Below are 23,724 nucleotides of genomic sequence, written 5' to 3'. Positions count from 1 at the left end.
ATTTAAAATAAAATTTCTGGGTACCTGGGTGCCACAGTTGGTTAAGCCACTGCCTTCAGCTCAGGTCATGATCCTGGAGTCCTGGAATAGAGTCTTGCATTGGGCTCCCTGCTCGGCGGGGAGTCTGCTTCTCCCTCTGACCCGCCCCCCTCTCATGCTCTCTCTGTCTCATTCTTTCTCTCTCAAATAAATAAATAAAATCTTTAAATAAATAAATAAATAAAATTTCTATCACCTCCCAAAATTCCCTATCACCCATGTGCAGTTAATTCCCCTCTATCCCTGGCCCCAGGCTTTCTGTCATTACAGGTGAGTCTGCACTGCCTAGAATTTCATGTAACTGGAATTACACAGCGTATGTATTCATTTATATTTGGCTTCTTTCACTCAGCATAATGTTTCTGAGGGTCATCTGTGAAAGGAATCTGCAAACTACAGCCTCTAGGCCAAATCTGGCGCACTGACTATTTATATAAACATCTGAGGACCAAAAAAAAAAAAAAAAATACAAGAGCTAAGAATGGCTTTATATTTTCAAATGGTTGGGGCTTGGGGGGGAACAGAAGAAGACTATTTCATGATGTGAAAATTGTGTGAAATTCAAAATCCAGGGTCCATAAATAAAGTTTTATTGGGACATAGCATTGACTCATTCGTTTACATATTGTCTATGACTACTTTCATGCTCTTCAGAGTTGTGACAGGCTGAATGGTCCCCAAAGCCTAAAATATTTACCATTTGCCACCTGAACCTTTACAGAAAATGCTGACTTTCATAATGTTCCACGTGTCAGTAGTTTGTACCTTTTTACGGCTGGTGTCATATGGGTAGGCAACAGATATTTTTCTTTTTGCCTGTTCATGGACATTTGGATTTTTTCCTAATTATCCTTCCTCCCTATTATGTGCCATGATGTTTTCTATTCCAATTCAGTTTTTCCAAAATTGCTAGTCACGACCCACTAAATTGATCTCACAACTCATTGACGAGTTGACTGTGAGTTTGAAAACAACGTTGGTATAGATGTTAAGGGAAAGAGCGGGGGACACAAGGCAGAGGGAGAAAAAGAGTGTTCGGCCTGAGTGCTGAGGAAATCCAGCAATTAAATGTTGGAGAGAGGACAAAGGATGGGGAAGAGGCAGGCAGACAAAGAGCATGACTGGGAGAACTTGATCTGGGGAAGCAAGGGGAGTCTCGGTTTCAAAAAGGAGGCGATTAGGGCGCCCGGGTGGCTCAGTCGGTTGAGCGACTGCCTTCGGCTCAGGTCATGATCCTGGAGTCCCGGGATCGAGTCCCGCATCGGGCTCCCTGCTCGGTAGGGAGTCTGCTTCTCTCTCTGACCTTCCCCCCTCTCATGTGCTCTTTCTCTCTCTCTCTCAAATAAATAAATAAAATCTAAAAAAAAAACAAAACAAAAAGGAGGCGATTATCCGGATCTAATGCAGGGGACACATCGTGTAAAATGAATGGGGATGATTTTAGTGAAGTTTAGGTGGCATGAAGCAGCTGAAGCCAGATTGAAATGAATTGGTGGTACATGTGTGAGGAAAACTGAGACCATAAATGTAACTGTGCTCCCCAGGGGGAGGGGGTTGTTTGCTTGTTTTGGGATGTAAAAGCCACAAGAATGCTTGAAGAACACTAAAAGATGAGTATAACCTGAATTTTCAGATCAGTAAATGAAAACAGCACAAGTTAAGCAATTGGCCCAAGTAGCTTTTCGGTTTGAAGGGCCCAGATTTATTTGGATCTGGAATCTGAACTCGTACAGTGTGTTCTTCTATGAACCAGGGAAAAGCTGGCCCCTGTGTAATCCAATATTTATACCTTTGCTTTATAAGTCTACAGTTGAAAGAATACTTTTATAATCTTTTGTAGGCTTCTTGGGAGGAAAACATGATTATTTCTTATCTGAGATTTGTGAAAAAAAAATAAGAAATTTGTCTACTTCTATATCAGGTGGGGCTCTGGTCCATACAAGGTTCATATGGAGGAAAAGCACTAAGCATTCTAAATATACATTAGGATCTTCTAAAAATAGGTGGAAATCACACACTGATGAACATTCTACAAAGTATTTGTCCTGTATTCCAATCTGTTGTGAGATATATGAAGACTAAAGAACCATTCAAGAGCACACTATTCCAGACTTTCTTTTTTCTTTTATGCTTTTTTTAGAAAAATTTTTAAAAAGATTTTACTTATTTATTTGACACACAGAGAGAGAGCACAAGCAGGGGGAGCAGCAGAGGGAGAGGGAGAAGCAGGCTCCGTGCTGAGCAGGGAGCCCGATGCCGGACTCCATCCCAGGACCCTGAGATCATGACCTGAGCCGAAGGCAGACGCTTAACTGACTGAGCCACCCAGGCACCCCTATTCCAGACTTTCTATTAAGGACTTTACAGGGAAAATTGTCAAAATATGAATAGAGTAATATCATTAAATTATTTAGAGATGAAAGGACATCATCTGCAACCAAATAGGAAATGATTCAGAGAAAAAATATGTGTATATTCATATTTATGTATTCATTTTAACAAATGCAGTGACATGTTAACATTTGGGGAATTTGGGTGAAGAGCTTAAGAATTCTTTGTACGCCTCTTGCAACTTTCCTACGTCTAAAATTATGTCAGACAACAACGAAAGGGTGATAAGAAATCGTATCTTGGCAAACTTCCTTGGATATAAAAATGTAGGTGGCATGAGAAAATTCACAGCTTTTCTCATTTAGGTCAGAATTAATATAAAGTAAGGAATGTTGATGCCTGCTAACAACACAAAAAGAGAAAACCAGGTACTGCATGCCTCTTGATGAAGAGAACAACAGCCGTCTCTGAATAGGTCCGCAGAACCTTCAAACCTGAACCTGATTAAGCCTTAGATCCAACTACCAATTTGCAGGAAATACAGAGAACAGAGGAAAATCCAGACTAAGGAAAATTCTAGAACAGTAACCTGATGTCTTCAATAAATTAAATGTAAAGGAAAAAGAAAGATATAGGAAAACCTATAGATTAAAAGTGAGTGTATATGTATATAGACTATATTAAACTATGTATATATATTTATAGATATATTTTTATAGCATTTATGAATGCATATTTGGGTGGTAAAACTACAAAGTAATTGTAAGGACATGATTGCTGTAAAGGGCAGAAAGTGGTTATTTTTTCTTGGGGTGGGGGAGCTGGGATTGTTTCAGGCAGGGGCTCCCAGAGGATTTATAGGGTGTCCGAGAAGGTTCCTCTCATGGAGGGGATGGTGATTATAGGGTGTTAGTCAAAAGGACAATTCATTTCTTTTAAGCTGTTTCCTGTATATATATTTTTAAAGATTTTATTTATTTGACAGAGAGAGACACAGCGAGAGAGGGAGCACAAACAGGGGGAGTGGGAGAGGGAGAAGCAGGCTTCCCGCTGAGCAGGGAGCCCCATGCGGGGCTCAATCCCAGTACCCTGGGATCATGACCCGAGCCGAAGGCAGACGCTCAATGACTGAGCCACCCAGGTGCCCTTGTTTCCTATATTTTAACAACAAAACCTGTTTTTTTGCTTTTTATTTTTTTTAAAGATTTTATTTATTTATTTGAGAGAGAGAGAGAGAGCACAAGAGGGAAGAGGGTCAGAGGGAGAATCAGACTCCCTGCCGAGCAGGGAGCCCGATGTGGGACTCGATCCGGGACTCTAGGATCATGACCTGAGCCGAAGGCAGTCGCTTAACCAACTGAGCCACCCAGGCACCCTGTTTTGTTTTTTTAAACTATGTTCATGAACTTGGCGAAACTAATGAAGCAAGGTCTCAGCGTTGCCACCTCAAGTCGCGTTTAGGAATTGCAGACTTCTCTCTGAAATTGCTGGGTAAGGTTTAAAAAATGATTGAAATCTATTTTTTATAGGTAATTTACTTAACTTTTTTTAATTCATAAGAGAAATGCATGCAAATGCTATAAATTCAGATAGTGCAGAAGAATATAAAATAGGATATTGCCAATTTCTTTTCCCTCATCTCTAAACTCCTACTCCCATTCCATAGAAGCTTCCACTTTTTATTTTGTAAAAAAAATCCTTGTATCTGTTTCTTAATTTAGAATCTATTGTTTCCTTGCTCTGAAAAATCGGAAATTTATTGCCATTTGCACCAGCTCTCCTATCCTCTCTGCCTCCTGATTTTTGTCACTTAATTTTATTTCTTCTAGAAATGAAAGTGAACACTCTTTATGCCTTTAAATATTACACTTAAAATTTTGAATCTTGATTTAGCCCTTTTAAAGAGTATTTACTTACACTCTGAAATGAAGTTGAAGACATTCGTGATTCCATTTACATTCCTACTCACCTTGCTTCTTCCCTCTCACTTTTTGGTAATTTATTAATTTTACAATGCCATGGTGAATAGTAAATACATTTTCCATATGTGTCACTTGGTTGATTCAAAAAGTTACAGGTTAAAGGCAACATCTACAATATGGTTATGTAAATATCAATCAGGATGCAACAAAAATCATGTGAATGGACTCAAAGGGGAAAATAACCACAAACTTTTTTTATTTGGTTTGCTTTTTGCCTATTAATCAAGAAAAGGTCTATATCAGCACGTATAAGCCAAATGTTCTCACAATGAGTGATTTCATGTTTTGGCTTCCTACCATATTTTTTCTTACGTCTGTACTAGCTCATAGAATGCTGAGTTATAATTTATCAGCTTATATATCTGTCCATCCACAGGCAAATGGTTTTAACAGACTTGAGTATAAAATGAAAGTTATGGACCATACATTTTCCCCAGACAAATGCACTCACATACAAAATTTGGGGTATAGTTTCAGGAGTTTCACAGGCCTTCCCCTGGGTCCCAAAGTAAAACCCCTGCTCTAAACAGTGTTTCCTTAAAGGCAGGGATAGTATCTTATTTTTGTATTTCTAGCACATAACTGTCCAAGGTGGCAGCCAACGAGTATATTTGGGTAAATATTAGCATATGTGCTGCCAAAGCCAGCACTATTTGGGTAAATATTAAACGAACCAGTTATTCCCACTTTTTCATGGGGGAATAATTTTCATGTTTTAAAGTTTACTTTTAGAATAGAAAAGGTTAGTTTCATCTCTCTAGTTTGTTTTGTAGAATCTACTTTGTAATATAATGCAAAGATACTTGGAGGTGGCTTTAGAAATTATGAATTTTGAATGATATCCATGCTGAGATCTTCGGGGGTGAAATATATTGATGTCTGCAACTTTAAAGTGTATCAAAACAGAAGACATATTGATGGATAGATGCTTATGAAACAAAGCAAATATAGGGAATTGTTCATTGTAGCATCTAGAAAGTGGGCACGTGGTTGTTCACTGCACAGTTCTTTCAATTTTTTAAAAAGATTTTATTTATTTATTTGAGAGAGAGAGCACTAGAGAGTGAGAGCAAGCAGGAGGGGGCGAGCAGAGGGAGAGGGTGAAGCAGGCTCCCCACCCAGCAGGGAGCCAGATAGGTGACTCTATCCCAGCAGCCTGGGATCATGACCTGAGATGAAGGCAGACGCTTAACTGACTGAGCCAGCCAGCCAAGTTCCCTGAACGTTTTCATAAGTTAGAAAAAGTGATTTGTTTTGCTCAAGTAGAGGTACATTCAATGTTAGACCTTGGAAGACATAAATAGACAAATCTATCTTTCCTTCTTTTGCAGAACTCTTTGGAGAATCTGAATAGTTCCCATGGTACGCTATGAACCGGCACACAAGGCTTCTTTTGGTAGAAAACGATTTTATTAACATAACTGGGCAATTTACCAAACACAAGTTAGATAGCACAAAACATGTAACTACTACACTGAAAATGTGACCCAGTCATTTACGCAGATTTCAGAAGAGATGTGCACAGGAGAGAAAGGGGATGGTTTTGTGGTTTTAACGTCATCGGTCTTTGGTGAAGTATTTTTCTGGCTGCAAACGTGGTAGACTAGTCTATTTACGTTTTCCTCATTAAAGGAATATAATAAGCAAATGTATACCCTCTCCCATTTGTTGGAAACACATCATGATTATACCGCAGGGATGGAAGCGGTTATGGAGGCAGTATGTGTAACGGACAGGCGCTGCAGTCAGGGTGCTTGGGTCTGGATCCTACCTAGACTTGCATTGGGAAAATGGACAACGATCTCTCCATCATAGGGCTGTTACAGTATAAAGTGGAACAGGAGCAGCTATTATTATTGTCACCTGACAAGTCATAATTATGGCTTGACATAATGGAGGAAGCTGGAGCAGCTGTCTCAAAGTCTTTTCCGTCTGGAATCCTGCGGTAAGATCTGAGGCAAATACCCAAGATCGCACCCTTTTTTGAGCACGCGTCACTTGGGAACCTAATACCTGAACCCCCCGCAAACCCCTCGGCACCTAGTAAACTGCCGGTCCTGCGCATGCGCGGGGAAGCTCGCCAGCCCCGCCCTTCCGTGGTGCATGGCCTGTTCCATTCCTGAGGGATGTTGACAGTGGCGGAAACTTGGAAGCCTAGGCCCGGAACTACAGGTGCGTCACGAGCATTTCCAGCCTCTCAGCGCAGGAGTGGTCACTTGCAGTTATTATATGTCTATCCCGACGCCTGCGACGGGCTTCTGGAAGTTTGGAGCGGCTCCACGCCGCTCCCTCGCCCCCCCTCACCTGAGAACGTTAGGGCTGGCCGGCGTGAAGGCCAGGTACGGAAGCCCAGAGGGCCCCGCCCACCCCGAGGGGCCCCGCCCCGCCTCCCTGAGACCCGCAGAGTGCCCACCCCGCGGCGTCGCCCGGCAGCTCCTCCTCGTCTCCGCCCCGCCGGCCGCGGCCGCGGGGGACGTCAGCGCTGCCAGCGTGGAAACCGCGGCGGTCCGCGGGAGGCGGAAGTAGCGCTGGGACCGCGGAGCCTCCATAGGGCTCCGCCGGCCGCCTCAGCCATGGACGCGTCCCTGGAGAAGGTCCGTACTCCGGCTGCTGGGGGGCGGCGCTGTGGCCCGGGGGCCCCCCGGCTCTGGGGCGACTGTTTCCCAGTCGCGAGCTACCATTGTGACCGGGGAGGGGCCCGGGGGCTAACTGGCCCTGCCTGAGGAGGCCTGGCCGCGAGGGCGTCCGGCTGGGCGCTCGCGGCTGAGGCCTGGTCACGTCACGGGGCCGGCGGTCCCTCGGGTCCCCGTGGGCCGGGAGAGGCCGGGCCGGTTCTGCCCGGAGCCCAGTGCGGGGGCCGCGGGGCCGATCTTGGGGCCTGCCCGAGCTCGGCTCACCCTTTCGGATGACAGAGCTAACCATTTACGGCCCTAGAAGAGCCTGGACAGAAGCCCCGGTGGTTTCGGAGTCAACTGCAAGCCTGTTAGGTTTTCTGTGGTCTCCAAGTTAGGGGGAAAACAATGTTGAAGCAGTGGTTTTCCAACTTCAGCATGAATAGGAATCACCTGGGGCCCTTGGTAAACACCTCGATTTTCGGCCGTCGGGTCGGACCCACATGGGGGCGGGACGGGGATCTGCCTGTTTAACAAGTTCCCCCACGTGATTCTGATGCTGTAGTTTGTGAACACCTGTGAGGGACCCCCCCCCCGCCCCCCGAGGTCAAGAAGGGATGGGTCTTCTGTAGATGGTGAATTGCGTTTTGGGGGTTGCTGCTACTCCACAGCTTGTGGCTCCCCCTTTCCGTGGGGTGGGGGATGGGGAATCCGAAATCCCCTGATAGCCTCGCTTTCCTCTAGATTTCCTTGGGGAAGCAGCCCCGGTATGTACCTGGCTGACTACTCTGGCAAAGGGAGTGGATTTTAATTGTCCCGGATTTAGGGCTCGTACGTGAGAACCAGTGTTTGGATCCCTTTATGGATACCTGTCTTCAGAACCTGGCCTGCCTTCCCTCCAAGTTCTTCTTCCTCTTCAAGCTTGGGAGTCTGCTCCTGCAGACCCGGTTTTGGGGTTTTTTTTGTGGGTTTTCTTCGTTGTTTTTTGTTTGTTTTCGTTTTTTTGTGCATGCAGAATTCGGGAGCAGTGCTAGTGTTTTGAGATTGCCTCGTTTTGGTTTTGAACTGGCAGAAATGACATACTTTGTCATGTTTTTTTTTTTCGGTGTGGAGCTGCTATAGATTGGTTCCCTTGTCACTGGAAAGTTGAAGGGAGTAATTGTACCAGTTCAGCCAGATATCTTCATGTGCACACAGTGGTATAGCTTACACCTCAGGTTTCTCATAAATTGGGTGGAATGCAGTCCAGAAAAGAAAAATGTTTTTAACGTTTTATGTTTTGATGGCTAGGAATGAAGTTTTTCCAGGCTTTTAATTAGTACACAGTGTCTACCTTGTGGTACTTTTGAGTTACAGGCTGGGTCAGTGATTCTCAGCCACAGTTGCAGTTTTGTTCCCTAGGGGACGTTTGGCAACTTGTTTGGAGACCTTTTTGGTTTTCACAACGGGTGGGGGGCGGGGATAGGGAAGTGCTGCTGGCACCTGGTGGGTAGAGGCCAAGGATGCTGCTAAACATCCCACCTTGCACAGGAGAGCCTCCATACCAGAGAATATCTGCTTAAAATGTTAGTCATGCTGAGGCTGAGAACCCTGGTCTAGATCTTATGTGTAACGCCAGTAGTTGAATATAAAATGATGCTAAGATTGCCCCTTCAAGTGTTGTTTCCTGTCCAGTTTCATAAGACAGGATGGGCTTTGTGTCCTTTCAGTTAGAAACCTAAAAGAACTGGCGTGATCTTTCCTCCGAGAATAGTTTTTTATAGGCAAATCTGCAAAAACAGAGTGGGTTGGAATCCCACTTTAAATATTACTTTTCTGGCATTTAACTAGTCAGTTATACTGGTTTCTCCCTATAAATGTTAATTGATGATAAAAGATCATAAACTCTCTAAATGAAGATCTGAAGAGGTACTGAAACTCCAGAGTGCTTAAGACTGGAACATTCACAAAAATGGCAGTGATCTTTGAGGAATTCAGAATGTGTGGGCTGGAAGTTTCTGCCTTAGGCCAGTGTGGAAATTCTGAATGTAAGTTTTTCAGGACTAAGACTATGTCTTATTTTTGTATTCCCTGTAGCAATAGAGGGCCTCACATGTAATGAACAATTTCTGTTGGTGCTAAGTGGGCAGAAAAGGAAGAATTGCTATAATATGAATGTTGAGGATTTCATGTTCTGAAAAATAGTTTGAATCAAAGTAAAAACATTGAGTTGTGTCCATTATTCCTGTTTCTTTGAGGAATAGGCTCCTCTGGGCTAAATTCTACATTGCAAATATAAACTATTGGAGCAGTTCTGAATGATCCCATTTAAACTGATCCTTGCATAATTTATACTAGCTACAGAAACCACAATGTTATTTGATTCCCATCCTCTAATTTCAAGTAATCGCTCTCTCTAAAATGTAGTAGTCCATCATCATTTAGTAGAATCAGTTAGTACATTTCCTTTGGTCCAAATATCCTGTACTCTTGCTTTTTCTTTAGATAATATGTAGATGGGAGACGTGCGATGACAGAGCCGTCTTCTTTGGTTACTTTTCTTTCACAGTACTATCCGTTGTATCTGAACTTAGGGAGGTCTCAAGAAACCAAGACAGGTCAATTGAAGGGGCAGCGCATTCAAACTGGAAGAGTAGATGTAGGAGCCTCAGCCCCTCAATACTCTTATGTCCAGCTCATAAGGAACAAGGCCCTATCGCATAGTCTCACAATTACGTTAATAATAAATTTTTTAAAAATGCCACAGGAAGTAATTACTCTGATGCTTTAGATCTTAATAAGTTAACAAACCTATATACACTTTTCAGTAAAAACCTGCCACTTTAAACTTGTACAACAGCCCTGGGTGCCTGGGTGGCTCAGTTGGTTAAGCGACTGCCTTCGGCTCAGGTCATGATCCTGGAGTCCCGGGATCGAGTCCCACTTCGGGCTCCCTGCTCAGCAGGGAGTCTGCTTCTCCCTCTGACTCTCCTCCCTCTCATGCTGTCTCTCATTCTCTCGCTCTCAAATAGATAAATAAAATCTTTTAAAAAAATTAAAAAAAAAATAAACTTGTACAACAGCCCAGACCTTTTCTTCTTGCTTGGAAAAGCTCGTTCTTCCTGGGTATTACATTTGGACAAAGTGTATTGCAATTTGTTTGCATTTACTTTAATTCCAACCTTGAGTAAACTTAAACTCAGCCCTCCTGGCATTCTGGGCTGGATGATGCTCTTGTTGTGAGAAGCTGTCCTGTGCATTGTAGAATGTTGAGCAGCATCCCTGGCCTCTCCCAGTAGCATTTCTGAACCAAAGTCATCAAATGAAGAAATTGTTCCCTGGGGGTTGGGGAAACTGCCTCTGGTTGAGACCCACAGACTTAGGGAATCTGTAGCTGCATGTTCGGTATGGTAGCTGCTAGCCCCATTTGGCTCCTTAAATTTAGTTAGGGCACCTGGGTGGCTCAGTTGGTTAAGCGACTGCCTTCGGCTCAGGTCATGATCCTGGAGTCCCTGGATCGAGTCCTGCATCGGGCTCCCTGCTCGGTAGGGAGTCTGCTTCTCTCTCTGACCTTCCCCCCTCTCATGTGCTCTCTCTCTCTCTCTCAAATAAATAAATAAATAAATAAAAATAACGTAATATATTATTTAAAAAAATTTAGTTCGTTAAAATTAAGTAAAATCTAAAACTCAGTTCCTCGTTCGGCACATTTCAAGTGCTCGACAGTCATGGTGTGGCTTGTGGCTGCACTACCGGACAGTGCAGATGTAGAACATTTCCATTTTGGGCAGCACTGTAGAGTGGGGCTCTTTTATTTGTTGTATTCTTAATTCTTGTCTCTCCAAGAGGCAACTTTGACTCTGCTTCTGCTCGAAATAATTGCAACCCTACCCATTATTTTTTCTTGTACTCTTTCTGAGCGAAGTTCCTCCCCGCCCTTTGGACCTGATTTTGGAAAATTCTTTCATCCTTACAAGGAGCAGTAGGAGCATAACTGGAACATTCCTGATTATTACTGATAAAGACTACCAGAATTTCAATTCCTGTTTTTTATTTTAAAAGCTCACGAAAGGAACACCTATTAGACATGTTTGAAAAAAAAAATAACCGTTTTCTGTGGTCTGACTTTGTAGATCTTACATAGAAAAGGGAACGGGAATGATAGCCTGTAATTTTAGCATTCATTTGAAGCTGATCCCTATATCATCATAAAGTAAGGGTTTTGCATAGGGGTGTGCGGTGGCTGAAGTGGTAAACGATTATCAAATGCTGGGTGTCTGGGAAAACATGGTGCAAAGTTCCTGATCCTAAAAATTTATGGCCTCGGTGATTTTTGATTTATTCAAGATTGTAGAGGCAATCAGTGACAGAGCTGTTGATGATCCCCAGTCCAGTGTGTGTGCCACCATATCTAGGATTATGAGTTAAAATTATAGAGAGGAGTTGCCTGAGTTTAATGTCAGCTGTTTTCACCTAAAGCAGTAGCCTGCTTTGATTTATAGTTTTATTGAAGGCCAGCTATGGTCAGAGCCCAGTGCTGAGAGAAACACGAGGTGAATTAGACCTGATCTTTGCAGGAGGTTATGTTCTGGTAGGGGCATACATGTTTAGACAAATCCTTGTATAGCAAGGTGGGGTAAAAAGTATTAAGGAAAAAATGGGGAATGCATGGAATTGAGTAACCAGGAAAGATTTTTGTAGAAGAGATTCTTTAGGTAGAATATCAGAACCGTGTCTTTTCTAGAGTTTTTTAAAAGTGTAAATGAAATGTAAATGCTTACTTTATAATATGATTGTGCCTCATATTAATTGCTGGTAGAACATAAGGGAAAGGAAACCTGTTTCACATTTTGAAGTTAAATTAGATATAAAAAATATGTCTCCAATCACTTTGAAAATACCCAAAATCTAGCATACATCTATTTTTTCCAAGCAATATTCAAAATGAAAATATTCATTATTTTTAATTTTTTTGTTTGTTTTGATTTCTGTTACTGCAGTTGTTTTTTGCTTTATTAAATGCTAAGTATTTAATTAGTTGCCTTAAAGTTGGATCATCCTTGAGGTCTAGCCTGGGACCCTGTACACTTTTTATTTCTGTGGAAAATGCATTCTGAGTTTAAAAGGACTGAGGGAAGAGTACACTTTCCTAATATAACCCTTCTTCCTGTATGCGGAAAAGCAGAAACAGCCCTCGCTTTAAAATGCAACTCCATGGGGTGCCTGGGTGGCTCAGTTGGGTTGAGTGTCCAGCTCGATTTCAGCTCAGGTCTCGATCTCAGGGTCGTGAGTTCAAGCCCCATTTTGGGCTCCATGCTGGGCGTGGAGCTTACTTAAAAAATAAAATAAAATGCAACTCCATGACATTGAACATTTAGCTATAGTGATCTCAGGATCCTAGTGAGACTGACTGACTTATAAGACTGGACATTGTATTAGATGGAATCCTATTAAGTTGTGGGTGTTGTGCATTAAAAACAGTTGAATGTAGGCAGTTTCACACAGCACAGCCCTAAAGGTCTGAAGATGCATAGATAACACACAAAGGCCTCAGAATCGATGGGTTCCTTTCCTCAGAAAGTAAGGCTAGCAGCGTTAGTCCTACGGAGTTCCAGTTCAGTATGGGTTAGAGTGATCTTGGTGAGGATAATGGATATCTTTATCTTTCCGATTCCATCCCCAGCAAGTCCTAGGAAGCACTCCCTATAAGAAGCACATCTCAATGAAAGGCTTCTATTTTCAAGTGACGATAGCATGCTTTTCTGTAGGCAATTTTTTTGTGTTCCAGAATAAGTGTGTAATTCCAGATGAACTAGTAAATGTCTTAGAAATAGAGCTTGCCTGGTGTGTGGTACTTTTCCATCTGTGTAGTTGTTGGGAAGCATTTATTCACAATATATATAAAGCCTGAATGAATTGATTCTCCAGAGGAGTGGTCTCTAGGAATACATTTGTTGAAACTTAGACTTGGATCCCTAGCATTCCCAATACATATCTTTAGGAGAGTGATTTGAATTGCCCCCCCCCCCTTTATTTTTAACCCCCTGCATGCTTCTGTGACAGGTTTGATCTGATGTAGCTAACTGCTGCCTCCTACCAGATTCTTCTCTGCCGTCTATTTTTGCCTCTTCATTTCCCCATATGTTCTTTTTTGCCTCTCCTCTTGATGAATTGGTAAGATTAAATACTAATGCCCTATGCAAGATTTGAGTATCCCTCTTCACCTGGGAATATTAAGCTACTTAATGAGCCAGTGATTACAGTATGTCTTCATGTTCTCACAGACACACTCAAGCATAAGATTTCCAAGAGTATCCAGTTCTTAGAAGACACAGACAATAGTGCCTAGTTCTTAATGAAAAACTTTTCTGTTGAAATGAGGCAAAAGTATTTACAAATGTAGAAATTGAGAGTCCAAAAAGGCAGGCCAGGTTTGCAAGGCACTATATCAACTTCCTAGAGAATCGCTGTCAAAAATGTTCTCTCGTCCTTGACAGGAAAGGAACAGCTGTGTTCCTGGAGCCGCAGCTGCTGTGTGCTTCTCAGAGATGTGTAGTATTGGGGGTATTTGTTGAACTAGTGCTAGATAGGCACTATCAGTGTTTTCACTGGGGAGAAAAAGAAATGATTTTGAGAGAGTTGATGATAGTTTCTTGGTATCACTCTCCGGGATTCACCTTGCTTAGAAAGATGTGGAAGGCCACAGAAATTGGTATGTTAGAAACACAGGATTTTGGAGCGCCTGGGTGGCTCGGTCAGTTAAGCAGCTGCCTTTGGCTCAGGTCATGATCCTGGAGTCCCAGGATCGAGTCCAAGTTGGGCTCCCTGCTCAGTGGGGAGGTCTGCTTCTTTGCCCCTCCCCTGGTTCTTGCTTTCTCTCTTTCTCGCTTGCTCTCAAAAATAAATAAAATCTTAAAAAAAAAAACTATTTTAGAGCTTTTTCTGATTGCTTTGATCGATTAAAGAAAGGTGATTTTTTTTAAAGTTTTTTGTTTATTTGAGAGAGCAAGAGAGAGCACCAGCAGGGTGGGGGGGGGGCAGAGGGAGAGGGAGAAGCAGACTCCCCACGGAGCAGGGAGCCTGATGTGGGGCTCGATCTCAGGACCCCAGAATCATGACCCGAGCCGAAAGCAGATGCCTAACTGACTTAGCCACTCAGGCGCTCAGGTGGTGATTTTTTCTTTTAACATGTCTAATGCGTATGTTGTAAACTAGCATTTGATGACACCATAATCTTCTCTCCAAATATGAGCAGCTGGTATTCTCACATTCTTTAGTTTTTCTTTGTTAATAGTCCTAGAACTCCCCAATTATGAACATTCCTCCCCTGAAAAAGTTTCTAGAAACTACAGTATCATTTACTTCTATTAATGAATGTTGTGATTTTTGTATTTTAAAATACATTTTCGGCTTCCTTTTTCCCTCTTGTCTGGGGGCTGCTTCTCTTTAAAGGGTTAGCTCTGTGTTTCCCAAATAGCAGTTACTCGTACCATCTTTGAATTTTGCCGTATCAGTGTACCATTTGCACTATTATTTGCTTAATATTTCTTCAGAATTAACTTTAAATCAATTCACCCACCTTTTAAAAATTGAGGGACAATTTATGTGTAATAAAAATACCACTTTAATGATACAGTTAGAGTTTTGGCCGTTAAATACAGACCTATAACCACCAGCATGATCAAGATATGGAACATTTGCATCTCCCTTAAAAGTTCCCTTGTGCCTCTTTCAGTGGATCCCAAATATGCTTTCTGTTCCTATAATCTGCCCCCCCCTTTAACTTAGATTTTGCTAAACAATAGTATCTATGAATTTGGGGTTCGAGGTGTTATTTTTTTTCCTAATTCATGTGAAAGTATGATTTTATGAATATATGATTTTTGTTGTCACACTTGGTTCAATGTGCTCTCTCTCATTCCCTCTCTCAAATAAATAAATCTTAAAAAAAAATACATACAAGAGCTTGATTAAGCATGCTTGAAAGCTGAAAACATTTTAAAAGTAACTATAGGGCAACAGTTACCAAATTTTATGCCCTAAGATTCTTTTCCTACTGCAGTTTCCACTTTTGAAAGGTTCTTATATGGCGCCTGGGTGGCTCAGTCGTTAAGTGTCTGCCTTCGGCTCAGGTCATGGTCCCAGGATCCTGGGATCAAGTCCCGCATCAGGCTCCCTACTCCACGGGAAGCCTGCTTCTCCCTCTCCCACTCCCCCTCCTTGTGTTCCCTCTCTTGCTGTGTCTCTCTCTGTCAAATAAATAAATAAATAAATATCTTTAAAAAAAGTTCTTATAAACAACTTCTTGGTAAATAACTTTATTAACAAATGATTGTATCTGATTGTTAATAATTGCCAACAGCCATCCTACAGGTTACATCCTGTATATGGGATGTCAGATCAACTTAGCAGGTCATGACCAGCAGTTTTCAAAAAATGAAAGAGAACAAAACAGTAAATAGGATGTATTCCAAATAAGGGTAGGAATAGTGCCAGTGTTACTTTATACTGAATTGATACAATTCTAGCCAAGAGCAAAAATAAGTGATTTTTTTTGTTAATCCACGCAGCCCTATTCCAGACAAATTTAGAACTTCCTACTAGCTTTGAGAAAACTTGGGAATTACTCCCTGACTTCTTTTACTGTTTTACTTTGCATTTGACTCTTTTTTTCTCCAACATTTAAATTATGAGAACCTTAATTGGTGATGTTTTAACATTACAGGTGTAATATTTCTTCTCCTGATAGTGGCAGGATATTTTACTATTCCACACTGAAAATTATGAAAATCAACTAGTACAAAAATGGCTCTTAAATGTTTATAAAATGACGAACAATGGAGCTTGTTTTACAAAATGAGCTTTCAGTTCTGTGACAATTACCGTACAATTGAATGGTTCTTAGCCTTGAAATTGCATTAAGCCATACCACGCATCTTTGTTAGATATAATTGAAGCAAAAATACTGAATCCACTTCATTACACAGCAAAATCAGCCATGACTGAAATATAATTTATAAATTTACAATCTAATGACTAACAGTCTAATAGCTGTCTCTGAATCCTCAGTAATGAGCATACAGTGGTTTTGAGATTAGGTACACACAGTCTGAAAATGTTTGTTGCACTGTTTTGGTTAGTTTTTTTTTTTTTAACAGTATGATTGCTGCAAGCCTCTTTAAGGCTTAGGGACCCAAGGTGAGCAGGGGCCATGGGTGTCCAGCTCAGAAGTCTGAGTTGGCGTCCTGCTCCCTTTCCTAGAAAAGCATCTGAAAACCTCACACCCGTACCTGTTGTCATGGCTTAATTATTAATAGTGCTCCTTCACTCTTGAAAATGTCCTTGTTTTGATTGTAAGTTTTTGGTTATTTAGTTGACACTGTGAAATTTTCCCAATAGGGAGAGCTTTTTGATACACTTTTTATCTAGGTGAAAACATTAAGCAAGGATCATCTTTAAAGTGAGGCCTGGGGCACCTGGATGGTTCAGTTGGTTAAGCATCCAACTCTTGATCTCAGCTCAGGTCTTGATCTCAGGGTCATGAGTTCAAGTTCTGCCTTGGGCTCCATGCTGGACATGGAACCTACCTTAAAAAAGGTGGGGGGAGTCTTTATTGAGTACAGGGCTTTTTCAAAGTGTGAGTTGCTTTGTTTACTAATTTGATAAAATTGAAAAGCAGTATTGCCTAGGGTTAAGAGCACTAGTTTTAGGGTAGCACAGGCTTTGTTTTAAATTCTGGCCGTACACCCCAATGTTTATAGCAGCAATGTCCACAGTAGTGGAACTACAGAAAGAGCCTAGATGTCCATCAACAGATGAATGGATAAAGAAGATGTATATATATACAATGGACTACTACTCAGCCATCAAAAAATGAAATCTTGCCATTTGCAACGATGTGGATGGAACTAGAGGGTATTATGCTAAGCGAAATAAATCAGTCAGAAAGACAAGTATCATATCTCACTTATATGTGGAATTTAAGGAACAAAACAGGATCATAGGGGAAGGGAGGGAAAAATGAAACAAGATAAAATCAGAGAGGGAGACAAACCATAAGAGACTCTTAATCATAGGAAACAGAGTTGTTGGAGCAGAGGGAGGTGGGGGAATGGGGTAACTGGGTGATGGACAGTAAAGAGGGCACATGATGTAATGAGCACTGGGTATTATATAAGACTGATGAATCACTGAACTCTACTTCTGAAACTAATAATACACTATGTTAATTAATTGAATTAAAAAAAATAAATTCTGGCCCTAAAGCATAATAACTGCCTTTGGGTTAGTCAGGAAGTAATGCATATAAAAGTATTAGTTGGACTAATGCCTGGAATATAGTAAGCAGTCCAGTAATTATTAGTAATTATTAAGGAACACAAATCTCATTGAGCCCTTTTTCTGTGCTAGATCCTGTGCTTGGTGCTAAGGAATTAAAAAAATGATAGGATGTTCTTCCTAGGAACCTAGCACAGAATACTGTTTTTTTCCCTTCAAAATCCTAAAACAATCTTAATCTAAATATTGAATAATAGGTACCTTTTTTTAAAACAGTCTACTTTTATTTTTTTATTTACTATTTTTTTAAAGATTTTATTTGTCAGAGAGCACAAACGCACATGCAGGGGGAGCAGCAGGCAGAGGGAGAGGGAAAAGCAGGCTCCTTGCTGAGCAAGGAGCCTGATGTGGGGCTCAATCCCAGGACCCTGGAATCATGACCTGAGCTGAAGGCAGGCACGTAACTGAGCTGCCCAGGTGTCCCCTGAGTAATAGATATCTTTATACAAATTTAATTTTTCATTCATTTAGATTTGTGTCTGGCTGTTGCCCTGCTGTTGTTTATTACATTTACCACACAACTGCCCTTGTCTGGCACTGTAACAGGTACTGAGGGTAAGAAATGTGAATTAGATAATCACAGCTGCCCTCACTAGAAGCCTGTGGAGGCATGGTTTTTAGTTTTAAGGAACCGATTAACAAATACACATTTTTCTTAGAGCGTTCCTTGACAGAATGTAGTATTATCCTGCAGCTGGATAACATTTTATATTTTGGATTTACCCAGTTAACAAGCCCTTGAAGGGTGTGTGGCTTTGGAGACCCATCATATTCACATTTAATTTACTGAAAGTTTAAGTGTGATTTTCCCTAGCCACCCACTTTCCGCCACCTCCTCCACCCTGGACTTCACTTCCTGAAAGAGAGGAGGAGCTAGAGCAATTTAAATGTAAGCCATTCATCTCAACTGAGCACGTGCTCTGTACAGAGAGACTCCCATGTGGGAACTCGAAGCTGTGTTTTCCACCTGCCTTTCACAGTGTAAGCGTCTTGCCAACACGTGAATTCTGGTGTTTAAAAATAAGTATTGTTCGTAAGTGAGTTCTAAACTAAGTCAACTATTTTGTGTACTCTCAACTGAAAAACTGTGTTCCAGTCCTATAGGAAACGTTAACTGTGTTGCACTTAGAGCCAGTAGGTTGATGCCCATTATACTGTGCCTTCCTAAGGGGTTTCAGAGGTAACATGACAGCCCAAGAATCAAGCTGACTACAGAAACAGTCAAAATTAGTAGGAGTCTGAATCACTGGCTTCAGGAAGCTTATAATCTAATTGGAGAGAATATACTAGAAAGATCATCTCTAAATTCACAGTAAAGGATATTGAGGAATCATAAGGATAAATGGCAGTTGCATATTAGAATGGCCCCAGTTTCATGTATTCTGTTCTGTTGCCCCCATAAATAAAATCCTTTTTATGAGGCAGCAGGTCCACAGTCTTTGGTTTAGCAAAACGGTATTGATATCTTTAAAGAGAATACAAGAGAATGAAATGGTTTTATCCATCAAAGTTTCTTGGAAGTATCGAATTGGGATTTAATAGCTAGAGAGATAAAAGGCAGGACGTTTCAGACAGGGCAAGTGTTAAAGGCACGAAACATGGAAGTATGGTTGATCAAGCAGAGCTGTGTATCTTTTTATTTGGCCCGGTGATTGGGAACACGCTGGAGGGTCACGGGATGAGGATGATAAGGAACACGACCACTAGACTGAGGAGTTCACATACATTCTCTTGACCATTATCTGTTCCTCATCCTACTCATAATCATTAACTTAGAACGCAGAGACCATTTGAGATTGCTTTGTAACCCATCTCATGTTACGTTTAAATTGTGAATTTTATTGGAAACACCAGTTTTAAAATAATTTTTCTATCTTGTGTAAAATCATATCGGACGTGGCTATGCGGTTATTTTATAATCCGTTTTGGGAGTCTGTGTGATGTAATAGAAAGGTCAGAAACGGGTCGGGAAACCAGGGTTCTGGCACCGCTCTGTCACCTATTAGCTTTGTGACCTTAGGCAGTCACTTTACCTCTCTTAGTTTCTCTACTTCTCAAATGGTACACCAGAGGTTTACATGCTATACTTTTTTTTTTTCTTCTTTTCAGTGATTTCTTCTACAAGTGAAAGTTAGAACTCTTGTTGTTATAAAACAGATCTGATCTCCTTAATGGGGGGCAGGGAGCTAAAAGCCCTAGCTGCCTACCCAACCCCACTTCCCCAAAGTTCTTCCTGGGAGTATTAAGACTCAGAAGAACACAAGTGGAAAATCCCTGGACTAGATCCCTAAAGTTAACATTTTTCCATACTTACATGGATAAACTGAGTAGCATTTCTTAAAAACAATTTTGAGGAGAGGGGTGCCTGGGTAGCTCTGTCAGTTAAGTATCCAACTCTTGATTTTGGCTCAGGTCATTTATCACAGCGTTGTGAGATTGAGCCAGTTGTCAGGCTCTGCCCTGGGCATGAAGCTGGTTTAAGATTTTCTCTTCTTGGGGCGCCTGGGTGGCTCATTCATTAAGCGTCTGCCTTCGGTTCAGGCCCTGATCTCAGGGTCCTGGGATCGAGTCCTACATTGGGCTCCCTGCTTGGCAGGAAGCTTGCTTCTCCCTCTGCCACTCCCCCTGCTTGCGTTCCCTCTCTCGCCGTGTCTCCCTGTCAAATAAATTAAAAAAAAAAAAAAAAAAAAAGATTCTCTCCTCTTCTCCCCCTCTTTAAAAATAAATTTTTTTTGAGGATATACTGCAGTACTAACTGTAATACAATCTGTTGTACACTTAATAAGGTAAGATTGGGTACAGTAAACAGTCTGAAGGGAAAAGAGCATAAATACACTTGAAGAGTAAGAGGGGAACAAAAGAAAGTCTCCACAACTATTTATAACCCAACTTGTATGGAGATTCGAGACAACCAGATTGTCTGCCTTAAGATTGCTAGGGAGATTAAGAAGAAAGAAAGGAAAATGAGTTTGTGTGTTTAATTTTGTAAGATTTTTAAAATTTTTGTCTTATTTATCTTTTGAATGGGAGCTAGAAGTATACTTGGTACTAAAATCCAAAAAGAACAAAAAGATGTGAGTTGAAAAGACTCCCTCTCATCTGATGCCCATCCTTCCAGTTCCCTTCTCTGGAGGCAGTCACCATGACCAGCTGTGTAAGCTTCCAGAGTTTATGGAATCACTTCCATATTTATGGGGATATTAGTTTCCTTTGGCTACTGTGACAAATGAGCACAAACTGGGTGCCTTAGGACAACAGAAATGTATTTTCCCACAGTTCTGGAGGCTAGAAGTTTGAAATCTGTATCACTGGGCTGAAATCAAGGTGTTAGCAGGGCTGAACTCCCTCCAGAGGTTCTAGGGGAGAGTCCCTTCCTTTCTTGTGCCAGTTTATGTTGCCTGCCAGCACTTATTCCTTGGTTTGTGGCCCCATCACTCCAATTTTTGAGACCAGCACCTTCAAATCTCCCTCTGCTCTGTCTTCACATAGCCTTCTCGTGTGTGTGTGTGTGTGTGTGTGTGTGTGTGTGTGTGTGTACACTCTCCTACTTCTCTCTTACCTGGATACATGTGACTGCATTTAGAGCTGCATTTAGACAATTCAGGGTAATGTCACTATTTCTAGATCTTTAATCACATCTGCAAGGACTTTGCCATATAAGGTAACATTCACAAGTTCCAGGGTATTGTGATGTGAATATCTTTTGGGAGGCCATTTTTCAGCCTACTACAGCAATAAAACAAATAGCGTACTATACATACTTTTCTGAACCTTGCTTCTAAGAGTGTAAAACTGGAATAATCTAACATTAATTCAAGACTGGTTAAATAACGAAATATCCATAGAGTGGAATATGGTGTTACCACTCACTACAAATGAAGTGGATATATACTGACGTGGAACCATATTCACTATAAAGTAGAAAAATGCAAGTTGCAGGGGTTCATAGGGGTAAGGTGTGAGTTTGGAAAGATACGTATCAAACTTGTGTGGCTTCCTCTGGGGAGTAGGACTGGTGGACTTTTTTTACATTACATGTTTGTACTTCGGAATTTTAAAATCGAATGTATTTTAGGGGCACCTGGGTGGGTCAGTTGGTTAGGCGTCTGACTCTTGGTTTTGGCTCAGGTCATGATATCGGGTCATGAGATTAAGCCCCATGTTGGGCTCCGTACTCAGCAAGGAGTCTGTTTGGGATTCTCTCTCTGTCTCTCTCTCTCTGCCCCTCCCACCATCTGTGCATGCTCACTCTATCCCTCTCCCTAAAATAAATCTTTTAAAAAAATTTAACAAAAATAGAGAACCTTTAAAACATGTACTTTATAATAAATCCATGTGTTTTAGAATAAATCCAGAAGAAAATGGACTTCAGTTTAATTTTTCTGGATGAATTACATTGCAAAGCAATACAGGATTATTGCAATTTAATCTTTTTGATTTGTTTCCCAGATAGCAGACCCTACATTAGCTGAGATGGGAAAAAACTTGAAAGAGGCCGTGAAGATGCTAGAGGACAGTCAGAGGTGAGCCTGGAACAGAAGTGACCCTATTAAACGTGTTCAGCCTGTTGTGAAGCTGGTGGCACTGGTTTCTTGCTGGTAAAAACACCTCTTGGTTTCACAATGTCACGCTTAGCTTAGCTTCATCTGACTTTAAAGATGGTATTTGTTTTGGGTAGAAGGTACTTTGTAATTAAAAGATTTTGAAATTGAGGGGCAGGACTTTCTGATTTTCAGTTCTGCCTGTTAAGAGTTTCATTTACTTAATATATTGTTTGAATTCTATAAATACTCCTTGGTATATGTTAGGTTATATAGAGCATCAGCTAACCAGAAATGGGTTAAAGTGTTACTTGTTTCATGTTCTTTTCCTTAAATTCAAACTATACCCCAAACTGGGGACTAGGGCAACAGGGATGGGGGAAGAGATGTGATAAATGTGTTTCAAATCCTACATCAGTTACTAAGAGCTTAAAGGCAACATCGTCACATGTTTGCGTGTTCAAATGTTAGAAATTTGGTAAGATAGAACAAATAGTTTTTTATTTTCTTTAAATTAGAAGAACAGAGGAGGAAAATGGAAAGAAGATATCAGGAGATATTCCGGGGCCACTGCAAGGCAGGTAGGTGGCAGTGAAGATACATACTTTTAGTTGGGTATGTGTTTTCTTTAAATCGAGATTTTCAAACCATTATTGATTGATAATTTCAGTTGTGATAAGCACAAAGCAAATTGAGAGTCCTGTGCCGTGTAACATCAGAAAATCGGAATGCCATTGGCTGGTTGTTGATTATGCTGAATCTACCTGCTTCTCCCCCTTTCTCATTCAGGATTTAATGTAATTTCCCATTCAGAATTTAACAACCTCATGACTCAAAAGCAATGCACAAACTTATAATTATATAACTCGACTGTCATACTTAGTTCATCCTTGAAACCTGTAATCTATTCAGCAGACTGCACTTTATGGTGAGAGATATGTTATTTTGATAAGATGTATCATTTTTATAATACAGTAAAATGAAAATGTCAACTTCGATCATTACACAGAGTGATTGATTGATTGATTGATTGATTGATTTTGGCAACTAAAGCAGATCTGTCAAGTGTGTGTGGTTTAAGCTAGCAGGGAGAATGTCAGAAAAAGAAGTAGCCATATAACTAAAATGTTCACCAGATGTTAGCCCTCAGTCTGGAATTAAAGTCCCAGCCCAGCTTCCCTCAAGCTTTTTTTTTTTTTTTTTTATAACCAGGAAACTGCGCATAGGTAAACAGTACAACTCCCTTCAATTGTCCTTTGACCTGAATGTGAATATATACAAGGTGCAAAAGAAAAGTATTGAGGAAGGACCACAGTGTGTCAATAAGTGTCCTATCTAACACACCCAGATGCTAATATTTTAAGATGGGCACTCCTGCTTGCAGCCTAACGGTGCTGATTTGAAGCCCTTGGATGTGAAGTGGGTTCTGCAGCTGAGAGCACGAACCAGATCCTATCGGGCCCCTCTTCCCACACCTCCAGAAGGGAATGAAAGGGTTCTACTAATCCCACAGAAGTTTCCCTACAAGAGATACTAGCAGGAACATCTCTAGTTCTCAGAATGGGAGGGCATAAAGCCACATAGCAGGGGTAGTCACATTTAATGCTGACACCAACATCTGAGACAGTGCTTTGCCAGGCACGGCGTTAAACGTGTTTCATGCACTGATGGTGTCCTCAAAATTCTGTAGTGTAGGGGCTTAGGGAGTTTGAGCAGCTGGCTCAAGGTCACGTGACTAGTGCACACTCTCTCTTCACAGTGTCCAAGGGCCAGAGCCCCTCTCACATGAAGGTCAGCACCTTGGAGAGGAAGGGTATTGGGGCATTGTTTCGACAGTGCTGCTTTTTCCAAAGAGAACTTTGTATTAGTCATATTCTCATTAACGGAGTGATAATATTTTTA

The 23,724-nt window shown here is 41.3% G+C and overlaps 1 protein-coding gene across 4 annotated transcripts in view; it reads left to right on the top strand.

Annotated features, from left to right (window-relative positions):
* The first annotated feature begins 6,446 nt into the window (after positions 1 to 6,446).
* Positions 6,447 to 23,724, top strand: part of PDXDC1 (pyridoxal dependent decarboxylase domain containing 1) — a 52,041-nt gene continuing 34,763 nt past the window's right edge. Inside the window, exons 1-3 of one of the 4 annotated variants that reach the window (XM_028117458.2) lie at positions 6,447 to 6,524; positions 21,731 to 21,804; positions 22,341 to 22,403. In XM_028117458.2, the coding sequence (XP_027973259.1) occupies positions 21,755 to 21,804; positions 22,341 to 22,403 (113 nt within the window). In that variant the 5' untranslated portion in view covers positions 6,447 to 6,524; positions 21,731 to 21,754. Of the gene's footprint in view, positions 6,525 to 6,775; positions 6,947 to 21,730; positions 21,805 to 21,860; positions 21,880 to 22,340; positions 22,404 to 23,724 lie in introns of those variants that run through there. The other 3 variants (XM_088017381.1, XM_028117457.2, XM_028117459.2) reach the window with 3 other exon arrangements.

The sequence above is a fragment of the Eumetopias jubatus genome, unplaced genomic scaffold, assembly GCF_037043125.1.
Source record: "Eumetopias jubatus isolate StellerSeaLion01/CBP00866 unplaced genomic scaffold, mEumJub1_p1.0 scaffold_12, whole genome shotgun sequence".
In the NCBI taxonomy this organism is placed as follows: domain Eukaryota; kingdom Metazoa; phylum Chordata; class Mammalia; order Carnivora; family Otariidae; genus Eumetopias; species Eumetopias jubatus.
The sequence above is the reverse complement of the archived record's forward strand: the minus strand, read 5'-3'. Positions and strand labels throughout refer to the sequence as shown.